Below are 21,878 nucleotides of genomic sequence, written 5' to 3' on the forward strand. Positions count from 1 at the left end.
ACTAGAAAATTATTTATAACGTGATAAAAACCCAAACTTATTTGGGACTCAGGAGACGTGAAGCTTGGCCTGCATACGATAAATGTGTCGTTATCGCTCTCTTCTGTTAGATTTTTGCAATTGCACCAAATATTTTCATTTAGATTGTCACATTTACAAGTACAATCATTTACGGACGTAAGCCAAGGCTTACTTTTTTACACTATACCCCCCCCCCCCCCCCCCACACGCACACACACACACATTGTGATTAATATAATTATAGTTTTGCTTATATTGGGGCCAGTGGGGTGTAGGTCAGTTCAGTATACCACTCAAAAAGTGTTTTTAAATATAACAGTACAGTAAAACGTACGGCGGCGTTTTTTTGTTTCTGTTTTTTGTTGTTGCTTTGTTTTGTTGTTGCTTTGTTTTGTTTTTCAATCAGGCAAAGTTGAGGGCACCGGAGAAGGGTCCTTGTAGCCTTGCCTGTCTGAGCATTATGATCAGCAGGCAGCCAAAGATCAGCCATAGAGCAGCAGTTTCCTCTTCAACCGGTTAGTGTATCACCCGGAGCATCTTTTCTGGAAAAATACCACAGAAACAGACAGCCTCTGAGTTCACCTGCACGATTGTTGTTAATCCAGTCGACGTAAATCTCTTTGAAGACAAAGAGTATAAAGGTATGATATCCGTACAATAATCACGGGGTGGCAAGAAGTACAAAATCCTCTTTTTTTACGTTTCAGCCGAGACGACTTAACACGACGAGCTGGCGTAGCATCCACTGATCTTGTTTGTTTTTCCGCACTTATAGTCACGGAAATCCTCGTTTGTAAACCTAAACGATGACATATTCGATGTATTAACTAATGACAGTGGCGAAAACGGATAAAATAGCAACATAGCACCAATAAGGGGTTAGCTTGCAGGCTAACAATGGGACATGGAACCTGAGACAAACGTTGTTCTCTAATTAAATACTTAAACGCGAATGAGGTTAGTTTCGTTTCACTCGTAGTCTCGGACAACTCAAGAACGCTGAAAGTAAGGTGGAACTTACAATGTTCCGCTTGTTCCGCTCAATTAGCTTTCGTTACGTAACATTTTGAACCTCTTAAAAATAACTGATGTCCCCTCACAGGAAAAAAAAAAATATATATTTCACAGTTGTTGCATCTGGTGTCTTTCTCTGTCGTGAATATTCAAATTTTGAAGCAACTGTAAACATCTACCAATAAATGGTGTTCCACAATAGTGAACTTCCACGCGATGGAAAGGTTTCTCACGTTGGACATTAAGAATTGGTTTACTCCAACTGAATCTTTTCCGAGCCCAACAAATACATAATAAAGTATAACCCACCACCTTCTCCCTCCATCTATCTCAACCTAATTTAGATGCCTTCAGCAATGGTTAGCAACAATGCTGTCCAGTCGGCCAGTCCAGAGGTTGGAAATGGGAACAAGTGTGAGGCCATCCAGCAAGTTCTTGGTGTGCTAGACAAGAAGGTTCGCAACATGGAGAAAAAAAAGGTATCAACCGCACCATCATTTTCATCACAATCATCATATTCATAACATGTAGGTCAACGCTTGAGAAACAAACACAAATATCCATTGGAGCATAAGGAGAGCTGTTTTAATATCTTCCCTGTAGTTAAATACACTCACTGAGGAATATTTTGGGAAAGTGGCTTTGGTTTCTTAGCATGTCAATTTTTCATCCTCACAGTGGAAAACAGATTTAAACCCCTGCTTGTGATTAACTTTGAATCCAACACCACTGTTAAAATGCATGTCTGCTTCCAAAATTAAGTTTGTGTGCTAGAAATGAATTTTGTAAGCTTGATGGGTGCACACATTTATTTAGTGACTCTTTCTCACTTCAAGTATTTTTGTTTTTTCGACCGCATATTTGGAATGAAAAGTGTCAGTCTCCGTTAACGATGTGTTCATTGTCTACAGATTATGCCATTTTACATTTTTTACCCCCACCCGTTTCTTTCAGTCCAAGTTGGATGACTATCAAGCAAAGAAGAACAAAGGTGAAAGCCTGAATCAGGATCAGCTAGTATGTACTTGATCTCTGGTTTATATACACAGCCTGTTTTATTGACCCCAAGTCAAATTCACTTTGCTTTTTTTTTTTTTTTTTGTGTGTCCAAAGGAGGCCTTGTCAAAATACCAGGAGATTCTCTCCACAATTGAGTTTGCTCGAGAGCTGCAGAAGAGCTTCCTGACGCTTGGCCAAGAGGTGAGTATGACTAAATTGCTTTTGTTTCAAACTTAGCAATGTCATCAGTTTTTCTGAAGCTGAGCCATGATTGGTTCTGACCTGAGACCTGGCAACTGTGATGTCATTTTCAGTTGACAGCAAGTGGCAAAATGGTCGCCCCCTGAGATGGCATAAAATGGGTGAATTTTGCTGCTTAACTCACATTCCACAAACGCAATATCAATAAGAATGCTGTGTTTAGACGAGTGCGGGGACATAAAACGTATTATTGCAAAGAATTTATAGGGTTGAATTCCCCCTTAATACACAAACGTGAAGTCCAACTGGAAACAATGAAGCTGCAGGTGACAAGCATAATGCCAGGGAACATGAGGTATGACAAGAAGCAAAACAAAACTCCGGTGTCTTCCTTCGGTGAAACCAAACCTAAATAAGTCAAGGATAATTGTAGGCTGGTCCAGTTCAGGGACTCCGCCCACCTACTAACCAAATTAGACTGTGGACAGAGAGAACACACATTAGCAACAGTCCAAAATTCTGAATATGATGGAATCATAAAGGCCAGGAACCTTTTGAGCTCTTACGCGTACACACTATGCAGTACGCTCTCTCGCTGTCTTAGACTTAGACTTAGACTTAGACTTGCACACACATTCAACATTAAGCATTCAAAACAAGGCTGAGCTTTACAAGAGTTGTTGTTGATGAGTATGAGATGCCAGGGAAATTCTTCTACTTCTCCAACTTTTTGGTACTGTTGGGTTTAATTGCGTTCACCCCATTTTACTATGGTCGATTAGGTTTGTCATCTGCATCATGACTGTTGTGTTTTTCTGGGCATCCCTTGCAGTCACAACCTATCACGTTTTCACCCCAAGTTGTCTCACGTCCGCCCCATTACGTCCACTGTGGACTAAAATGCGTGCGATGCCCACTGGGGACATAGTATAAACACAAGTTGGTGCTTCTTGGTCATCATTTCTATCTAAACAATAAAGGTGCATGTTTAGATTCAGAAGACATCGAAGAAAACCGCAAGACGCCAACAGCTGCAGCGAGAGGAAATGGAGAAATGGCGAATGAAGACGGTTTTGGAGCTGCAGTTCATATTGGACCAGTTGGGAGATGACAATGTCAGGCAGGATCTGAAACGGCCCGATGCTTCTGGCTCGCCCTTGCTCACCGATGCTGACCTTGCATCACTCGATGAGCTCTACAAACTTGTCGGACCTGATCGGAATTGTGACGTCAGGTGTGTGGCACCTGCCTGGTTATGATGAACATATTATGAATTCATATGTTAGGATTCAATATTGATAAATTGTTTAACCATAATCTGAATGCATGGTATACCATGTTTACTCATTGACTTCCAGGTTGACTGAACAATATGAAGAGGCCTCACTGCACCTGTGGGAACTGCTCGATGGCAGGGACAAGGCTGTGGCAGGGACGTCATGTAAGCTTTTCCATTGCTCCTGTTTACTTTCAGTTTCCTCCCCATTTTTTTTTTTTTATTTTCTTTTTAGGAGTGTCAAGTCATGACAATCGGTTTACATTTTGGTAAAAGCTTAGTGTCGTTTATTTTTTTTTGTACGCCTTCTATATTGCATCATATTGTGCTGATGTTTAAAATAAAGTCTGCCCCTCTCAAGTCTTCCGCTTGACACAATGCTGAACTGCATTCTGGAATTTGCATTTCATTTTAATGTTTATTGTGATGACTTCCATCCACCCAGACAAGGCACTGAAGGACATCCTGGACAAGTTGCTACAGAGCGGCTACTTTGATAGACCATCAAGTGGTCGAAATGGAACATGTGAGGAGGAGGAAGAGGAGAAGCAGGAAAAGGAAACGGTAGTGGCTGATTCTAACGTGGGAGAGCAACCATCTGAACCTGGTAGGATTTAACACAACAAGATGAGGCTGGTTCAAATATGCAGAAGAAAATAAAAGATTTTTGTAACTATTTTTTTTTAGCACCAGTTCCTGAAATTCCTCAGCCTGTGCAATTGGAAACCACAGAGGTACGATACGGCTTATCGCGTCTCTAGCATACGGCACAGAGTTTTCAGTTTTGTGCTCATGTATCAACTGTATATATTTGTTGGTTGTAGTTTGTAAATAGACAATTTATCCCGGAAAACACGTACAGCAGTACCGACACCGAGCATGTGGAGGAGTGGTCAGTGGACATGCAGGTATGCTATGCTTCTTTTCTTTTTACGATGTGTAAATCCTCTGTCCAAGTAGTTTTTTTGATTCATATTTCTGTTTAAGATGGTGAATTCCCTCCAGCACCAGCCCCCTGCCCAGCTCCCACCAGAACCGAGTGCGGCTGTGAATCGTGTCAGCCCGTGTCCGTCGACTGACCCGGTGATCAGAAAGCAGGTGGTGCAAGACCTCATGGCCCAGATGCAAGGGACATACAACTTCATGCAGGTAACAGATCAACTTGGGTTGCTCGGGGGCCTTTTCACACAAGGACATGATACAAAGTATGCAAATTAGTAACCATAGTAAAGCTTACCATCCTAGGATTTTGTAGCCTTTTCTGCAATGATGCCTTTTCTGTATGGTTACACCATGATTTCCAATTGTTGTCTTCTCCCACAAGGACTCAGTGTTGGACTTTGATGGCCAAGCCCTGGACCCGGCCATTGTGTCAGCCCAGCCAATGAAGCCTGTACAGACTGTGGACCTCCAACAATTAGCCTGTGCGTATGCTGACACAGGTTTGACCTTGAATGTTAGCAAGGCTAACCACTTGCCTCACCGCGCTTCTCATAATGTATTACTTGTTTTATGGCAAAGCCACAATACATAATACACTTCGTATAAATCACCCCAAATATTAAGTTGTCATTGATTGCCAGGGATGAGTGCAACTTACTCAATAGTCATCAGATAATACTTGTCTCACATTCTCAGCTCACTCAGAGTCCAGGCTTCCTCCGATGAACATGGTGACAGGACCAAAGGAGCCCTTACAAGTAAGTCGCAGAAAGAGAACAGAACTATCATGACATGGGCCCAAGCAAGACACTTTATCCCTGTGCCACCGACTGTCGATCACAACTCGATCATGAATGTTGTTAGATTTGTGATCGGACGAGTGAGTGTGTGCATAGTAAGAACTTCCTCTCTGACAACTGACTAGCGCAATGTTATTTTGGTATGTTCGTGGCTGGCAGTAGCCGTTTGTTGTCTTAAAGAAAAGTGACAATATAATGTTATACATACTGTAGATAGTGTTTTGCCACCCCCCAAAAAATAATTTCCATACTCTTCCATTGTTACAGAAAATGAACTTCTCAAATTACTACAATTTGTTGTTTCAAGAGCGCTTAGCCGGAATTTCCCTTCTGTTTATCTTCCCACATTTCTGGTTGTCTCTCCTCCTGTTCCCCAATTTCTGAACCCTCCAGGCTGCGATGTCTCTGCCTTCTGAGCAGTCACCTGCCTCTTGCTCCCTGTCCTCTGCCTTCCCACCTGCCTCCAAATCCTCCCACACCGGAGGCATCAATGTCAATGCTGCACCCTTCCAGTCAGTGCAAGCGGTAATGCTTCATATTTGACCAGCCCTGAAGTACTTCACTGAAATGAAGTCCGGCCAATACGTGCATGTCCTCTCTTCTCTCAGTTCTATCCTCATTTTTTATTTGTCCTTGAGTAGTGACATGTGGCTCTCTCCTTCCATTTATGATAATCGATGGGCATTACGAGTGGGTTGTACAGTATTCTTTTTGTAATGTTGAAATGTCAATTCTGTTTTTAAGGTATTCAATATGAGCGCACCTGCAACACCAGCCAGTGGCCAAGCAGACCCTCATAAACCGTCTCAGTTTCCCGGGGGCTACGGGCAGAGTTTTAGTGCTCAATCAGATCCTGCTGTGGACCAGCCTGACATTCCACAGGAAACATTGCAATCTGGTGAATGAGCAATGAAGATTGACTTTTTTCCCTTCAATAACGCTCGAAACAAATGTAGGATTTCAATGTATTATGTCATGCGTGACTCCCCCAGTTGTTGCCGGGTTCCAGCCCCAAGCCCACGTCATGCCTTCACCAGTGGTGCACGAAGACTCATCGCCCAGTGCGGGCTTTGGACAATCGAGCCAGTCCTTCTACAACAGCAGGGCAGTGCCCCGGGGCGGCTTGAGGAACAGCAGAGGTACCATGAATGGCTACCGAGGCGCTTCGAATGGATTTAGAGGTATGCCGTCCTAATCAGAATTTATCTTTGGGCCAGATTGTAGTAATTAATGTTTTTTGTTTTTTTTCATCAGGGGGCTATGAAGGTTACCGCCCTCCTTTTTCCAACCCTCCTAGCAGTGGTTATGGTCAAAGCCAATTCAACACGGGGCCCCGGGACTACTCGAGCAACAACTACCAGAGGGTAAGATTATCTTTCATCGGCAAATCTTTTGTCGTGGGGGGAGCATTTACTTGAGCAGTTTGGGTGTGAACTTTATATTTAGTGTACATTCATGATTCATGTTGCAGGAGGGCTACCAACAAGGTTTCAAACGTGGAACTGCCCAGGGGCCCCGAGGACTGTCTTGAGGGATTGCTCGAGGATGGCGATCCTACTGACCGGCTTATCGCTCCACGTTGAGCATTCAGGATTTTTGAATGTGCTCACCCAAACTCACTTTTGTAACGTTTCATTTCTCATTAATAATCTTTTATTCGTTTCTGAGTCAGTCTGCTTTTGTCTGCCCATTTTCTTGAAATGTTTTAACACAAAATGCCGAGTCTCCTAACTTCATGTAAGATTATCCGCACATAGTACGTACGTGCGATAATAAACTAGATATTCCGGTAAACTTGAAAGATTTCATTAATTTATTTTTTTGTACAAAACAATGCAAAAAATACCCTGCCACTGTCAAAATGATTCCCAAGAGATTTTCCTCTGGCATGTGCTCGTTGGTCACTTTTCCTTCACATCTTGTAGACATGACAATGTATTTTTTAATCTCTCACCATCACCTCTTTGTATATCAGTCAAGACTGATTCAATAAAGCTGTGTTCTATTACAAGACATTTGCTCATGCTACCCAAGACATTATGGTTGTGTAGTTTTGCAAAAATGAAAACTTAATTCAGTTGGCTAGTTAAAACAATAGATAAACCGTGTCACAAAAAAGGTTGGGGAACGCTGCTCTAGTGTGGCTTATTCATTATTTAATTTGAACTACATAAAAACACTCAATAAAGCACATGGAATCAAAAACTTATTTTCGATCGTGCGTACCACTCCGTTTGAAAAGACATGCTCCAAAGTCCCGTTGTCCGAATCATACCTTTTAACTTCGGAGTTGCCCTTCCTTTACTGATGACCTGATGCTTCGACCGAAAATCCATCGTTGAAAATCGTTTGGATATGTAATCCTCCATTGTAAAACGAAATGTAAAAACGGGAAGAAAAAAAAACCACGCATGTAAAACGAAATAAATGGACGACTGCCCCTCAGTTGTTCACTGCAAATTTGAACTGGAGATCTCACTCTACAGGTAGGCTCATGAAGCACCTAGGGATCACTAGCGCCCCCTGCCATAAGGCTGGAGAACCTTTTTTTCGTAGCCTCCGTAAGGTCTCTTTTCAAAGCCGTCTTTTTCATCTAAAGAAACACGACGTTACAGACGGATGACAAAAAACACTAGATATTATATACATCATCTTAACTACGGAAATTAGTTAGTATAGCCACAGTGTCTGAACACTTGAACAGCGACATGAAGACAGAGGGCAGTTCAGTCTAATTGCATGGGCAGCCGTGTGATTACGCAATCCTCAGAGGAGGCTGGGGAGGAAGTTGGCTCCACCGAGCGAATCGTCTTCGGTTTTAAAATAACTAATTCTATTCGGCGATTTTGGTTCAAAATGATACAAACGTATTGAAATTAAAAGAAAAATGACTTTATAATAAAAACAATTGAATTTGTTTTTCCCCTTTTCATGATGGCAGGGGAGGCGTTGCCTCCCTTAACGCCTCTGACCGCACGTCCCTGTAGTATTATCAATTGCACCAAGTGAATGGATGTAATAATTTTATTGTCTTGAAATGAGGCATACAGTAGCAACAAACACTTGACAATTAAATCCAGCAGCAAGCAATAACAGAACCACGTGAACCTATTGTGCAAACCTTTTATGCAGAATTTTCACAAAGAAAACTTCTTGGCACAAAGAAATAATAGCTTGGAAGTATGTTTGTATGTAAAAAACAAAGAAAATATTCTGTTTTGCTGATGCAAAGAAGAGATGAACACAAAACACAACATTGCATGGCATGTCAAGTGACATCACATCTGACCTAAAATTTCAATCCTTCAGATTAGGTCACTTCATGTACAACATATCACATAAGTGAGCTGAATGCAGAGTTTCTGCATTACAGCAAATATGGCCTCTCCTTTTTTGCCCTTTTCCAAATTCAGTAGTTAAAGGTCAGATGCAACTAAAACACCAAATGCCCAAATTTTGCTGTTCAATTAAAAAAACATTTTTAGCAATAGCTGTCCAATAAGTTAAAAATGATCAATTATGATCAAATAAATGTCATATACAGTTATGTATATGATTACAAAAAATGGCCTTAAAATGTCAACAACATCCAACTCCTACACTAACACCAATCAAATGATCGGGTGTTACCAAAGGAGGAAGTCCTGTGTCAAATTAAAAACAAATCCAAAAAGAATGATTACTTTATTCCAGTCTTGGCACCTCAGTGCTCAAATTTTAACGGATAATGATTGCCTAGATTAGGTTAACAAAGATGAGGGTAACAATTAAAAGAATGGCAATAATGTGTGACAACTGTGATAAGTGGTGAACAAACAGCATACCATCTGTGTTTTTAATGGTAATTCATGTTTACCCCGAAAAAAAAATCAGAAAAAAAAAAATCTATTCAAAATTTCACATCATAGTACTGGTCTGTCTAAAGTGACTTTTTCCACAGGCCTTGAAAAATAATGTCCCTTTGCTGTCGTTATGTTGACAAAATGCTCCTGAAAATCCATAATGTGATTCGCAAGTCGGGCACCAAAAACTAGCATTGTTCATCTTGTGTGCTTCATCGTCCTGACTCCTGAGTGTGTTCAAAAGCACCAATCAGTCATCATGGTGGAAAAGGCCAGACACTCTTAGATTGGACGAGGTTGCAGCAGTCCAGTGTTGAAGGCCCTATGGAGAGTGGTTCTCAACCTGTGGGCTTCCTTGGTGGCCCAGCGGCAGATCCTGGTGTGGTTGCTCGCCCAACTGCTGATTCTGGTGTTGACTTGGGTCCTGAGCCGCATCTTGATGAACTTGCTCCGCAGGCTGATGCTCTTGGACGAGGGCCACCCGGTCGTGTTGCTGTTGATCGTCAACTGCATGCATCTCCGGTAAGGCATTTCCTTCGACTGCGGCGAAGATGCCGAATCAGCAATGTCAGACAACCTATGCTAAGAAATAATGAACGCAAACCTACCATGGACCTCGGGAGGGAGTTCTAGTTTTTCAGCCTTGAGTCGTTCCATATGATCAACTGCCTGGTGAAAACAATCGCAATGCACATTTGCTAAGTACATTTATTTCAATAGTTTGCCTCAAAAGTTCAAACTACAAAGAAATACTTTTCAGAAGACCAAATTTTGATATTAAAAGTCATTTCAATAGTTGCTTATATAACGTTCAAATTTGTTGAGCTGGTGAATTTCGGGTTTTCGAAATTCTAAGAAATAAAATCAAATATGTCTGTGTTGTGAGTTTCACTTTTTGAAATGAACATACAAGATAGCTTTAGGTTAAAAATATTTCATATGTTTGCCGACTCACAAGCCAATTTGCCCAATGAGAAGCCTAATTTAACCCAAAAAAAAAAAAACGCAGCTAACTGAGTTGGTCATGCATTGTGATGCCGCCGCTGTGGAGCTTTTCTTTCAATAACACAAGTGTACCAACAATTTTGTGCCCTTACCTGTTGCAACTCTACTTTCTGCGCGTTCAGCTGTTCCTGTTGCCGCTCCAGCTCATCTCTCTGCTTCTGAAGGTCAACAGACTTCTGGTGTAGCTCCTGTTCTTGTCGAGCGAGGTGCTCCTCAAAGTCCCTCATCTCCTCATCCGTGTAGGCCTGGTTCTGTTCCAAAGTCTACAAGCACCAAACGAACTCAGCAAACATTTTCCAGTTCTTGAATTATTTGCAAAGACCATACTTGTTGTGCGTTTTGTCTTACCTCCCAGCTATCTGGCTCCAAGAATTCTTTTTTATTTGTAGCAGTCATGAACTCATCTAAAGACACCAGCCTGTCTTTGTTTGAATCCACCTGGGGGTGTTTAGTAACGTGTTTAGTGTCCTCATGTTTGAGTTACTTTATTCAGCGTCACGTGAGAATTTAGTGTCCTAATGTTTGAGTTACTTTATCCAGCGTCACGCGAGAAACAAACAAGCTGACCATAGGTACATAACGACAGTTGCACTATACCTCATTCATAACGTGTTCCCTCATGCGTAACCTCTCCTCCTCCATTTCCACCATATCGTCCTCTTCATTAGTGGGATCATAGAGTTTTTCCAACTGAAACGTCAGCGAGCAACAGTCAAGGACTATTTAGTCCAAAACAAAAAAAACAAAAAATTCCAACCTCCTTGGTAAACAGCGACTCCAGTTCCTGTTCATCAAAGAAGCCATCGCCGTTGGTGTCTGCATCAGGCAGAGGAAGTCAAAGTGTCTGTGTGTTTTATTGAACAGAGTGAACCTGTCACAGGGAAAGAATGACTTACCGTGCAAATTGAAGAACGTTTTGGGATCAAAATCTTCTGGGTCTAAGCCATCTGTATCTTCCCACACTTCCTTGAGTTGATTCTGGCTACCCTACAAAAGTAACACCTCATTTCAATATTTTCAATAGAATCTACAAATGATGCTAAATTTTGATGATTTTTTTTTTTCCCCAACAGACAGACTCACAAAACGTTATACCGGAACCAAAAATAATGAGCCAGACTTACCGGGTGGTTGACTTTGGGGTGATCAGCATGTTTTTTCCTCAGCTCCTCATAGTGCTCCTCCTCTCGCTTTCGTTCGTCGTCATCCAGCGTCTTCAGGTGTTCCCGTCTGTCGTGCTCCTTCATCATTTCATAACGCTTGAATTCCTCATGCCTCTCTTTGTCAAAGTTCTCCAGATCGTTTGTGGCCTTGATATAGAAACGACATGCTTGACACTTTGGCAAAATTGTTCAATTAGTCCAGCAATAGTGCTTGGAGATTTCTTTGAACACTGACTTTGAAGGTCCAATACATTTTGGTCTTTTTTTTTTTTTTTAATATTTTTTTCAATAATAATAAATTACATTTTTTAAAATGTATTATTTTTGTCTTTTTTTACCTAAATTAGCAAATTGAGTCAACCTGTCAGTTTTCAAAGATATTCCTCACAGTGTGGCCAAAAATCATTCACAAAGCAGCGTCTTACAATTTAGGGAGCAAACATGCAAACATTTTTGCCGGGCGCCCAATTTACCGATTTTATTAGGCGATCCAGGTCGTCCACTTCGAATGTGTGTGGGTTCATGTGGTTCAAGTATTCAAACTGTTTCAGGAGAGCCTGGTGGTCCACTGCGATATCTATTGAAATGACACGTGTACAATTACAGCATTTTATAGAACATAAACGTGTTTTATTACCCCACACTTAACCTACCATTTCCACCTTCAATATCATGCCGAGCCTTGATGAGGGTCCTGAGTCGACTAACCTCCTGCCTCTTCAACTCGTCCAGTTTGGTTCGAACGTGGTGGCTGACAAAGTCCAGCTCTTTGGCGAGTTTACCTTGCTGGAGGTAAACATTATTCAATGTAAGGGTTGTAGCAAAAACAGCCCAAACACAAAAACACCATGACTTCTCTTTTTTTTTTTTTTTTTTATTTCAAGTTTTTCTTCTGCTATGCCCTTTCATACGGGATGAGAAAAAATAGTGGTCAGAAAGAGGGCTCGAACTGCAGCTTTCAGAGTTCAATTCTGATACTGTAGCGTCAGAGTGACATCTAATTTCTTTTGAGCATGCATATGAAATTCGGAAATCTGTTTTCCTCAAGCCACATCATACACACAAGCACACGCACACACAGTTGAATGAATTCTGACACTGTAGCGTCAGAGTGACATCTCATTTCTTTTGAGCTTGCATATGAAATTCTGAAATCTGTTTTCCTCATGCGATATAATACACCCACCACACACACACTTCTAGATGAAGATATAAGAACAGAGTTAAGAGGGCTTTACCTTGATATCTTCCATGTCTGTATTGTGGAGTTTTTCTCTGAAATGTTCATCTTTTTCTAGGAAATCAATGACTTCTCTGAGGTAACGGTCATAGTGGAGCCCAGTGTCCTTTCCCAGAAGAAACAATCAAAGGTTAAAAATATATATATATTGTGATTATACAGTGTAATTATGGCACACAATACACCGATGAATATGAACGTACACTACTGGACACAAAGTTGCATTTGATGTTTAAATACACAATGATTCATCATATTTTGTTTTAAACGTTGGTTTTACCATAAACTTAAACTTATTTGTCACCCTGAGTTAAAGTGTATTTTCCGTGTGTGTGTGTGTGGGTTCAAACTGTTATTTATTTTTGATATTATTTATTTAAATGGTCTATCTCAGAGTTTGACATCTTCATTCAAATCATTCTATAGAACACTGAGCGGTTTATTCAACAAAGGATTTAATATATGCCTTTCCTTACATTGACATTTCACAAACATAAGACAACTGTAAGCTTACCACACTAGCAGGAGCATCTTCAATTTTCACCTCTGGCTGCGTCATTTTGGTCTTGTCCTTACTGATGGGAACAGCCTCTAAAGTGAGCAGCTGGACCAGCATCAGAACCAAAACCAGAATCCAGCTGACACGACTCCACCACATCTTGACATTGGAGACATAAGAATGGAGTTTTAACAAAAACTCATATATATGAGTAATGGCAACGTGGCCTGTGGTTTTTGTCATTTCATCATACCTTGTCTGATGAAATCTAAAGGGAACTGTTGATATTAGCCTTAGCACCACCACTGACAGTTTTTAAGAGTTTTAAAAACAATTAATATCAAACCTTTAGGACAACCTAGAATGGCATTGTGGCCTATGTTTTTTGTTATTTCATCACACCTTGTGTGATAAAATCTAAAAGCTACTGTTGATATAAGCCTTAGCACTGCCACTGACAGTTTTAGCTACTGAACCTCCAAGCAATTACAAATTATATCATATTCCGATCTCATTCTGTTAGTGTCTACAATAAAGTCACGGTTTAACACGCATAACAAAAGCGAATAAATATGTCTTTATTGTATACTCACGTTACTTTGGGTGTAAAACATTGTTTGCTTTAATAATCGCCTCCACTGCCGGAGCTCTGTCGGCAAGTTGCTTGTTAGTCCGCTCATGGGCGGTCCAAATCGTAGCATTTCTTTCTCAATGGTCGATTTGCACGTCTGTCAAAGCAACTGCAGTTTGGTTGCATCGAATAGTACGTGGCGAGGTGGCGATCGTTGTTCATCATGAATCGACACTGCGCATGTGCATGGTGAGATCGCGTCCTGACGTAAAACAAATTTTCTGTGCTGTATTTCTATGTTATTGTTGTTGGGGTTTTTTTTGCTTTTGACTTTGCAAATCATAACATGTTTTCACCTGGATAAACGTTGAAAAAAATGTTTAAAAAATATTAACAACATAATTTCAAACAAGTGTAAAATAATATCAGGAAATCTGCAAATATCCGTGCCGTATACATTTTATAATTGTACTACTAAAAATAGCTCGCTAACGCCATAATTGGCAATTAAATGTCATGTGACAATGTTCAATGTTTCAGGCTTTATAAAGCCTACTACTATAGTAATTGGCTGTTTTTGCACTTCTTTTTTCTAAACGTAATAATAATGATCCAGTAATGATGTGTTGAAGCAAGTAATAAATAACACGGGTTAGCATTTTTTTTATTGAATTTTTATTGAATGATCTAAGAAAGCATTGTGTGCGTCCGTGTTTGCATTTCTAGACTATGATAACTTTCAGATTTTCTCAAAAATCAAGGCCACCGTTTGTTGCTATAGAAACTCAGCTGCGGTGTGTGTGTGTGTGTGTGTATACGTATATATATATATATATATATATATATATATATATATATATATATATATATATATATATATATATATATATATATATATATACAGAGAGAGAGAGAGAGAGAGAGAGAGAGATACAATATACAATATACAATACTAAATGCATGACAAGAAACTAGATTGAATAGTCATCATTAATCAATGACCTTTATTGTAGTTCAGGAATAAATTTTCAAAAACGTTTCATCCTTACTTTTCTACACATTTTGTGCTGTGAAATTGTTGCATCCAAATACTTTTTTTCCAAAGCATGAATAAGAAATACATCTGAAATATGTAAACAAAAAGTACTATATCTACAGGAATCACAGCGGACCAAAAGCCGCATCGTACTAACCCCGCTCCATCATGCTACTTTGTGCTCTACTTGTGCAATAAAAGTTGTCCTTGAGAAATATGTTTTGCTTGTTGCAACATGTGTTTGTTCTTAAACTCAACAGCAGCAGAATTAGCATGGAGGCTTGTACATGTCAAAGACAGTGGATTAATTGTAAGATTTTAACACAATACAATTTAGAGCGTGGATACACCGTAGAAATATGCAAAGTCAAAGCATTAAAAACATACACACCCACACAAAAACACACACACACAAAGAATGTGAAAGTTTCAGCTATTCCGCCAACATGATCTTCCTCCAGAGCGTTATACAGTGCCATGTAAACTCTGTCAGAGGAGCAGCTGATCAAATGAAATGTACTGTAGTGATAGCTCTGAGAAAGAAAGTTGAATTTCTAGTCATCGCAGCCCAGCAGCTCCATGCGTAGAGTGATGCGCTCGTGCCACTCCCAGGGAACCACTCGGACAAATCGGGCATAGAACGGTGGCTCAAATACGTTCTTCATATGACTGTTGTTGTCAATATTACCTTGGAAAAGCTGTGAGGAAGAGGAATGAATGAATGAATTATTAGTGACACAAAAAATCTGTTTTGAATTCATTCTATTCTATTTTGTGGGAACAAATTGAGGACAGCTCTTTTATGATCCAGCATGACTGAGTCTAATTGCACAAAGCAAGGTCCGTACTCGTTGAAGAACCTGAGAGCCCCATTCTCCCAATTCTAAAATATACTAAAAACTAAGAGAAATGTTGGAATGGATATAACTGACCTTATCGCTGTCTGTGGTAATGTCCTTCACCACACTCCAAGACTCTCCATCATTACTGTAAGCCACTTTAAACAAAGACACAAATTGCACCACCCCAAAGTCTTTGGCGCCCTGAGTGATGATGCCCGTCAGGCGCTTTGTCTTCTCAAGATCCACCTAAGGAAGAAACATCAACAATGAATCCTTTTGAAAATTCAAAAAAGTCATTATCCCATGGCATCATATGTCACCTGGATCCACTCTGATCGGTTGTTTTGGGAAGGAGACCACGCATTAGTCTTCCCTTGCTTATCCAGGCGGGCAAACTGAGGCAGCCAAGTAAAGGAATCGATGCCCCACGTGCGGAAGGAACTGGAGGCTGAAAGTTGGCTATCTGAGATCAGCCGAGACTTCATTCCCATTGGCTCGGAGCACCCTGTTGTGTTTGAAGAAACTGTGAATAAAGAAGCAGACAGAAGGGAGGAATGGAAAAACCGAGAGAGGAAAAGCAGAACAGATGAATAAATAAACCCACAGAAGAGATTAATCAATATCCTCCACCAGGAAATTATGTATAAAGATAAAAATGAGAATGATTCCCTTTCTAAAGCCAAAGTGGACACAAAGGAAGAAGGCAGAAAGAATAATGGTGTGCGTGCAAGGAAGCGCGCACAGTGCTACATAACACCATGTGTCTGCAAATATTTTCACTGACATTTTCATATTGTCACATTGAAAACATTCCTCTTCAATTATAAACACTGCTTTTTACTTGGGTTTGTTGTTTTGCAAGATTGGTATGTGGATGATATGATAAACAGTGTGACTTCTTAACCGAGTTGTTTGCTTGTAATGAACACAATTCCAGGACGACAGAAGCATCAATCATTTATTCCAGCACTACATTTAACGATAGCTTAGCATTAGCGTGCTTTCTCCGGATAAATATTACTCGTTTACTTTTTATGTTAAAGATATTTATCAGAGGTGTCGCTTATTTGCTGCCCACAGAGGCAATGTTTTGAGACTTTGAGAGAAGCGGCTGTTGTTTAGCTAACAAGCTAGCCAGTCACCTGCTGCTTATTATTCACCAGCAGAATTCAAATGCAACTAGATGTTTTTGCTGTGTTTACCGTTGAGTTCGCATCCCACCAACTCCATGCGCAGCGTGCACGCCTTTCGGCAAACCACAGGAATTATGCGGATGTACTGGGCCACGATGGGTGGGTCAAAAAGATTGGTCTTTGTGCTGTCGTTATCTGTGTTGCCCACCAAAACCTGCAATACAATGTTGTATCACAATATGTACTGTACATGTAGCACTAAGCTAAGGTCGAACCTTGTCTCTCCGCTGTCCATCCATTCTGTATGTGGTATAAGACTTTCCATCGAAACTGCTGGACACCTTGAAGGCCTTTATGTATTCTGCTGTGCCCATGCGACTGGCACCTTGCGTTATTATTCCTGTTAGACGCATCTTCTTCTGCAGGTCAATCTGGCGTCGAGAAGTGCTGAGGTGTTATGACTGTTGGACAACTTGTTGACAACTTTTCTCACCTCAATCCAAGGATTCTTGTCATGAGCAGCTGATGTCCAGGCATTGGCGATACCTTGATTGTTGAGGCGGGCCATCTCTGGGCCCCAGCGCTGAAGACCCAGAATACCATAGTGCACAGAAGAAGCTGAAATCTGGGACTCTGTGATTGCTCCTCCCTCCATTCCCAGTAGAGAAATACAACCTGAGACGTAAAAAACACCAGTTGTACAGAGACCGAGTGGCCTGTGTCAGGGGGTCAGGCTCACTATGTTCCCAGAGCACAGGACCATATCGCGCCCCCAGAATCTGAGATTTCCAACAGAGCCTCTTACATGAAATACATACATTACAATATACAGTACTTACATAAATAAATAATACTTAAAGATTGAATTCGATAAATTGATGAGAATGAACGGGCTGATGTTTTACAGAGCGTACGTACGTAAATGGCACTGCTTCCCAACATAAGGTGATGGGCACTGGCACGAGTAATCGCCTTCGAGATCTCTGCATAGGCCTCCGTTCTTACAAGGTCGGTTGGCGCAGTCATTCACATCTGCAAATAATGACGTTATTATTTTCAAAGCACAGAATGAAAAATGTACTTTTGACAATGATAGTCTCATCTTCTATTAGCGTATATGGCCACATACAATTTCTGTTTCCTCTTATATTTTGTTTTTTATCATGGAGTCACCCTTCTTTTAAAGAGTTGATGTCAACTAGTATTTACGTATTACTGCGAAAGACGTCCTTAGGATTGGCAATATTTTGTTGTGATTCACTGATAGTAAAAAAATGACCCAATTAACTAGTGCAAGTGTCTAAGTAACTTAATTTTGTTGACTACAATCAGTGTGAATGCAACAACTCTGCAGAACAATGGCAAGCACTGTGTTGTGCTACCTTGCATCACATGGCCTAAAAGACTCTGCTCAAGTAGACGACTGGTTGACGTAATGCCACATGGATCTGTGCAATTCTTGCTCCACTAAGAGGATTGGTCAAAACTTAGAAACAAATGCCAGTATTGCAAAATAGGCTGACTGATTTGCTCTTAATCTAGCACTGCAACACGTGTACCAAACTAAACATTGAAAAACAACATAGAGACAATTATACAGTATATATAACATTAACTCTAAATAGCTTTAAAAAAATAAAACACATATTTACCAGAACTGCACTGTTTTATTACCAGATAACAGTTTAAGCTATAACTAAAGCTCCCTGACTATAACTATACACCGTAAACCACAAGACGGTTTCTGCCAATGACATCTGATACAGAAATAGAAGTGGTGCAGGAAGCAGACTGCACAAACACCACAATTGGTGTTCAGCCTGCGGACTATGGGGAGGAGCTTTTCATTCAAAACAAGTGTTTCTTTGGTCATATCATCAAGGCGTGAGTGCAAACTTTCTTTGACGCTACATATCCGATCTTTTCACCTTCCACTTTTTTATATACAAGCAATTTACAGTCATTGAACCACAAATGAGCCAGGAAAAAAAACATTTTGACCTTCTAATCATTTTAAACAACCCTGCAATGACTGCAAGCTCTCTTGGTCATTATGTTAAGAGGATTTGAAAGGGATTCAATAAAATAATTGAGTTGTTGTTTTTTTTTTGTCAAGTTTAAGTCTGTGAAAACCGGTGTGGGTGGCATCTGCATGCTAAGAGACTTGGGGAAGGTTTCACTTACTTAATTAGCCAAACAGAAAGACCACAAAACTCTGTGAAAGGGTTTCTTTCTTTCCACTGCAGGGGCTACACATCCTATCTAACAGCGCTGACCTCAATCACGTATTCAGTCTTTGCTATTAGCGTTCGTGTGATAGTGCCGCATTTTTCATCAGAGTGTCAAAAGTGATTGTTCAGGCCTCGATAACGTTTGAAGCAACTTACTGGTTTGGCAATGAGCACCCTCGAAGCCTGCCCTGCAGTTGCAGATGTACTCAGTGAAAACGTCTCCCCTTCTGGTAGGAGTGATTACCTGGCAAGACGCGTCATTCTTACAGGGGCTGGGACTGCAAGGTCCTGAGTCAAACAAGGGGGATAATGTTCATACAAATGTTTGTCGTCAAATGATGGTTTGTTTGGCCTACCCGTCTCTGTAAGGTTGCATGTGTCGCCGGCAAAACCGTCTGCACAGATGCAGATGAAGGGTTCATCTCCTACCCCTGTCACGCACGTTCCTCCATTATGGCAATTATTCACATCACAGTAGTCACCTAGGAGATTATAAAAAAGCAGCAATATTGAAATGGATAATAATTACATGGCAATCAATTTCAACCCCATTAGAATGTTCCATCTGTAAATGTCACTCAACTTTACTTTTCCTTTTTGCCTTTCCTAACCCACTTACTGGGTATCTGTGGATTTTGAGTGCATTGGATTACCAAAGTAGGGTTAATAATTTTGACCCAGCAGATTGCGAGGGATATTTGGTGCAAAAACTGTGCTGAACACATGCTCTGGCGACCACTGACAGGCGACATTTGCATTTGTTTTTTCTTTATAGAATAGGTTAGTAATGAAATGATGCTGATTATCATTTCAAAATGTTTTAATGCTGAGTTAAATCCTTGACCCAATATGCAAACCTAACATTGGGTAGGTGGTCTCTTTTGGACCCAACGCTGGTTTGGCTATTTCGCTCACTTTGGGTTACTTTTGACCCAGCAGTTTTTTGTTGTGATGATACTGTCGACTCAATATGTTTACAAGTTTAAGAAACAATTCACCTGAACATTCTCTGCAATTTGCAAAACAATTCAGAAAAATGCAGGACATCAACAGATTTTGCAGCAAACAAAAACACCATAACAAATGATAACTTTATATCTCAAGTGGATGAATACTCTGAATGGGGTCACAACATTCAAAATGAAGAATCAGATGGAAAAGAAAACATTTGAATATGTTCATCGTGTTATTTTGGTAGTGAATATAAAGTCCTAGGAAAGTGAGTCATACTTCTTGGACGGACAGCTCCACCAAATCAGGCAGAAAAGCCCAGGGGGAGTGGCAGGGCATGGATTGTGAGTCATAATCTGAGTGTTTGTTTATACTTAAAACGCTATTCGAGGTTGTTATTTACGTACTCCCTCAGCAGCATCTGGCATCTTAGGTGAATGAGTTTGACATCAATTTGTATCGTGAACTGATAAAATTCAGTGCTCCAGTACAAAGAGCTCAAGCCTGGGACTTGCATTTTGCCACCTTAGATGGGACACGTGCTGACCCAGCCACCTTTCAAACTGTGGCTTAATGACCGTTGTGTCGCGTTCTATTCTGTGACTGTCTATGACAACAGCACAAAAACGCACCACACAATCAAGTGACTATAACCTTTCCTTTTTTGCAGCTTGTTAAATTCAAAATTGGGAACAATGTTCCAACGGTGGATCGGATTTTTATTTCACAACAAAGCGGAGTACAAAATTATCCTTACTATTTAAGGCATTGACAACAAAAACGTGTCTGAGTGTGGTTGGGATTAAGAGATTGTAGGATTAGCCAAGTGGTTGAGAAGCATACAGAATTATCAGGGAACGAGCAGTTATACAACATGACAGCGCACTGGCAAAACGCTCAAGATTTTACTGCCAATGACCTGACTGGCAGGTGATTTGTCAGTGCAACAGGTGCTGGATGTCTATATGACGTCATAACGGTGAAGTAGCACCAGACAATGGGACTTTGCACAGCCCAGACATGTTAGGTTACTATTTTCGGCAAACGATGTGTGCAGGTGCAGGAAGTTGGCAGGACATTCCCAGGTTGAGCTCAGGTTAGGTGAGCAGACAGCTGCTTTATGTTAATTCCAGACACGAGCACATATGGCGCTATTTGTCCTCACCATCTGTAGCACTGCACATGCAAGGATGTCCACTGATACAAATGAAAATATGTTGTAAATAACCATAAATTACCTTGTTTCTAGACAACGTTTCTAATAGGGAAAAGAAGTCTCAAAATTCTGTAACAATGTAATATTGTCAGAGAAAAACAAATAAGTGGAAATGCATTTCCTGCGAACAATTTAAGATCGTAAACAACTGGTATAGGAATATCACAAGAGAAGTGTGCACGATCATATTTAAATTTCATACTTTCAAAATCCTACTGTCAGCATTGACTCAAAGGACACAAGTCATAAAGAAATGGCCAATGAAGTGGCTTCATTATTTTTTAAAAAATGACATTACAAGAAACTTATGTTGTGTGGTTCAGATAGTTTATTTTGTAAATGGCACATTTAATCAATGCAACACTTTGAATTTACAGTCGTCAGCAAAGGCCATTTCATGTAAAGCGAGACAAATAAGCTTACCTATAACCGACGACAGGCAAAGAAGAAGTGTAATCGCTGTCAAGTTGACTCCTCTTGCATTTTTGGAAGATGTCATATTGATTTATTCTTTATTGAACTAGAGTTGTTTAGAATGGAGCTGAAATTCGCGTTGTAGCCGCATTCAAGTGCACTGTGAAAATCGGAATCCTGTGGCAGCCAACAGACGAAAAACCAAATGTAGTGACGTCATTGTATGGGCGGAAACCTTTCCCCCTGTAGACTGAAGAGGATTTGGGTGCAGTCCTACCAAGTACATGGGTCTGATTTATCATTCAAAAATCGCTGAATGTACTTTTTAAATATATTGGTATGATCGACACTATGTGTCCCGCAAAATGTGACATGAATAGTTCGCAGATCGGAATAAATATATTGCTAACACGGTCTTCAAAAGTAATATTCAGTATTTGGTACCACCTCAAACCAAATTACCTGCACGTTTCATATGTCAT

General features: G+C 40.5%; 3 protein-coding genes across 5 annotated transcripts; 1 reads left to right on the forward strand and 2 right to left on the reverse strand.

Annotated features, from left to right (window-relative positions):
* The first annotated feature begins 461 nt into the window (after positions 1 to 461).
* Positions 462 to 7,266, forward strand: LOC125967043 (caprin-1). Of its 2 annotated transcripts, XM_049717728.1 has the most exons (17): positions 462 to 662; positions 1,380 to 1,514; positions 1,990 to 2,052; positions 2,149 to 2,235; positions 3,228 to 3,469; positions 3,594 to 3,676; positions 3,957 to 4,118; positions 4,199 to 4,245; positions 4,336 to 4,419; positions 4,499 to 4,660; positions 4,836 to 4,935; positions 5,150 to 5,211; positions 5,647 to 5,778; positions 5,998 to 6,151; positions 6,246 to 6,434; positions 6,508 to 6,617; positions 6,725 to 7,266. In XM_049717728.1, the coding sequence occupies exons 2-17, from the start codon at positions 1,380 to 1,382 to the stop codon at positions 6,782 to 6,784; spliced, it is 1,872 nt and encodes a 623-aa protein (XP_049573685.1). In that variant the 5' UTR covers positions 462 to 662; the 3' UTR covers positions 6,785 to 7,266. The 2 variants fall into 2 exon arrangements, with proteins under 2 accessions (XP_049573685.1, XP_049573686.1); XM_049717729.1 differs by lacking the exon at positions 5,647 to 5,778 and having other exon boundaries at positions 463 to 662.
* A 997-nt stretch (positions 7,267 to 8,263) lies between these two features.
* LOC125967044 (nucleobindin-2) lies at positions 8,264 to 13,745 on the reverse strand. The gene is made up of 13 exons (XM_049717730.2): positions 13,596 to 13,745; positions 13,018 to 13,161; positions 12,502 to 12,609; positions 11,917 to 12,049; positions 11,737 to 11,840; positions 11,225 to 11,410; positions 10,997 to 11,087; positions 10,858 to 10,916; positions 10,698 to 10,790; positions 10,449 to 10,538; positions 10,193 to 10,363; positions 9,704 to 9,764; positions 8,264 to 9,635 (listed from the first exon to the last, which is right to left on the reverse strand). Exons 1-13 carry the CDS (start codon positions 13,701 to 13,703, stop codon positions 9,418 to 9,420), a joined length of 1,566 nt encoding a protein of 521 aa, XP_049573687.1. The 5' UTR covers positions 13,704 to 13,745; the 3' UTR covers positions 8,264 to 9,417.
* An 804-nt stretch (positions 13,746 to 14,549) lies between these two features.
* On the reverse strand, positions 14,550 to 21,594 carry LOC125967045 (lactadherin). Of its 2 annotated transcripts, none has more exons than XM_049717732.2 (10): positions 21,406 to 21,594; positions 19,172 to 19,297; positions 18,972 to 19,103; positions 17,503 to 17,616; positions 17,078 to 17,259; positions 16,860 to 17,015; positions 16,654 to 16,798; positions 15,772 to 15,956; positions 15,542 to 15,697; positions 14,550 to 15,307 (listed from the first exon to the last, which is right to left on the reverse strand). In XM_049717732.2, the coding sequence occupies exons 1-10, from the start codon at positions 21,479 to 21,481 to the stop codon at positions 15,164 to 15,166; spliced, it is 1,416 nt and encodes a 471-aa protein (XP_049573689.1). In that variant the 5' UTR covers positions 21,482 to 21,594; the 3' UTR covers positions 14,550 to 15,163. The 2 variants fall into 2 exon arrangements, with proteins under 2 accessions (XP_049573689.1, XP_049573688.1); XM_049717731.2 differs by having other exon boundaries at positions 15,772 to 15,974; positions 21,406 to 21,593.
* Positions 21,595 to 21,878: the final 284 nt, after the last annotated feature.

The sequence above is a fragment of the Syngnathus scovelli genome, chromosome 4, assembly GCF_024217435.2.
Source record: "Syngnathus scovelli strain Florida chromosome 4, RoL_Ssco_1.2, whole genome shotgun sequence".
Lineage (NCBI taxonomy): Eukaryota > Metazoa > Chordata > Actinopteri > Syngnathiformes > Syngnathidae > Syngnathus > Syngnathus scovelli.

What these genes read in the sequence shown, in the direction of transcription:
- LOC125967043 (XM_049717728.1), top strand. Translation starts at nt 1,380, where the DNA reads ATGCCTTCAGCAATGGTTAGCAACAATGCTGTCCAGTCGGCCAGTCCA. An exon ending in GGACATACAACTTCATGCAG is followed by an intron (nt 4,661 to 4,835) that starts GTAACAGATCAA and finishes TTCTCCCACAAG; the next exon opens with GACTCAGTGTTGGACTTTGA. An exon ending in ACAGGAAACATTGCAATCTG is followed by an intron (nt 6,152 to 6,245) that starts GTGAATGAGCAA and finishes TGACTCCCCCAG; the next exon opens with TTGTTGCCGGGTTCCAGCCC.
- LOC125967044 (XM_049717730.2), bottom strand. Translation starts at nt 13,703, where the DNA reads ATGCTACGATTTGGACCGCCCATGAGCGGACTAACAAGCAACTTGCCG. An exon ending in CAGACATGGAAGATATCAAG is followed by an intron (nt 12,050 to 12,501) that starts GTAAAGCCCTCT and finishes GTTTACCTCCAG; the next exon opens with CAAGGTAAACTCGCCAAAGA. An exon ending in ACTCCCTCCCGAGGTCCATG is followed by an intron (nt 9,636 to 9,703) that starts GTAGGTTTGCGT and finishes TCTTCGCCGCAG; the next exon opens with TCGAAGGAAATGCCTTACCG.
- LOC125967045 (XM_049717731.2), bottom strand. Translation starts at nt 21,481, where the DNA reads ATGACATCTTCCAAAAATGCAAGAGGAGTCAACTTGACAGCGATTACA. An exon ending in ATGCAACCTTACAGAGACGG is followed by an intron (nt 19,104 to 19,171) that starts GTAGGCCAAACA and finishes TGTTTGACTCAG; the next exon opens with GACCTTGCAGTCCCAGCCCC. An exon ending in ACCGATCAGAGTGGATCCAG is followed by an intron (nt 15,698 to 15,771) that starts GTGACATATGAT and finishes TTTCTTCCTTAG; the next exon opens with GTGGATCTTGAGAAGACAAA.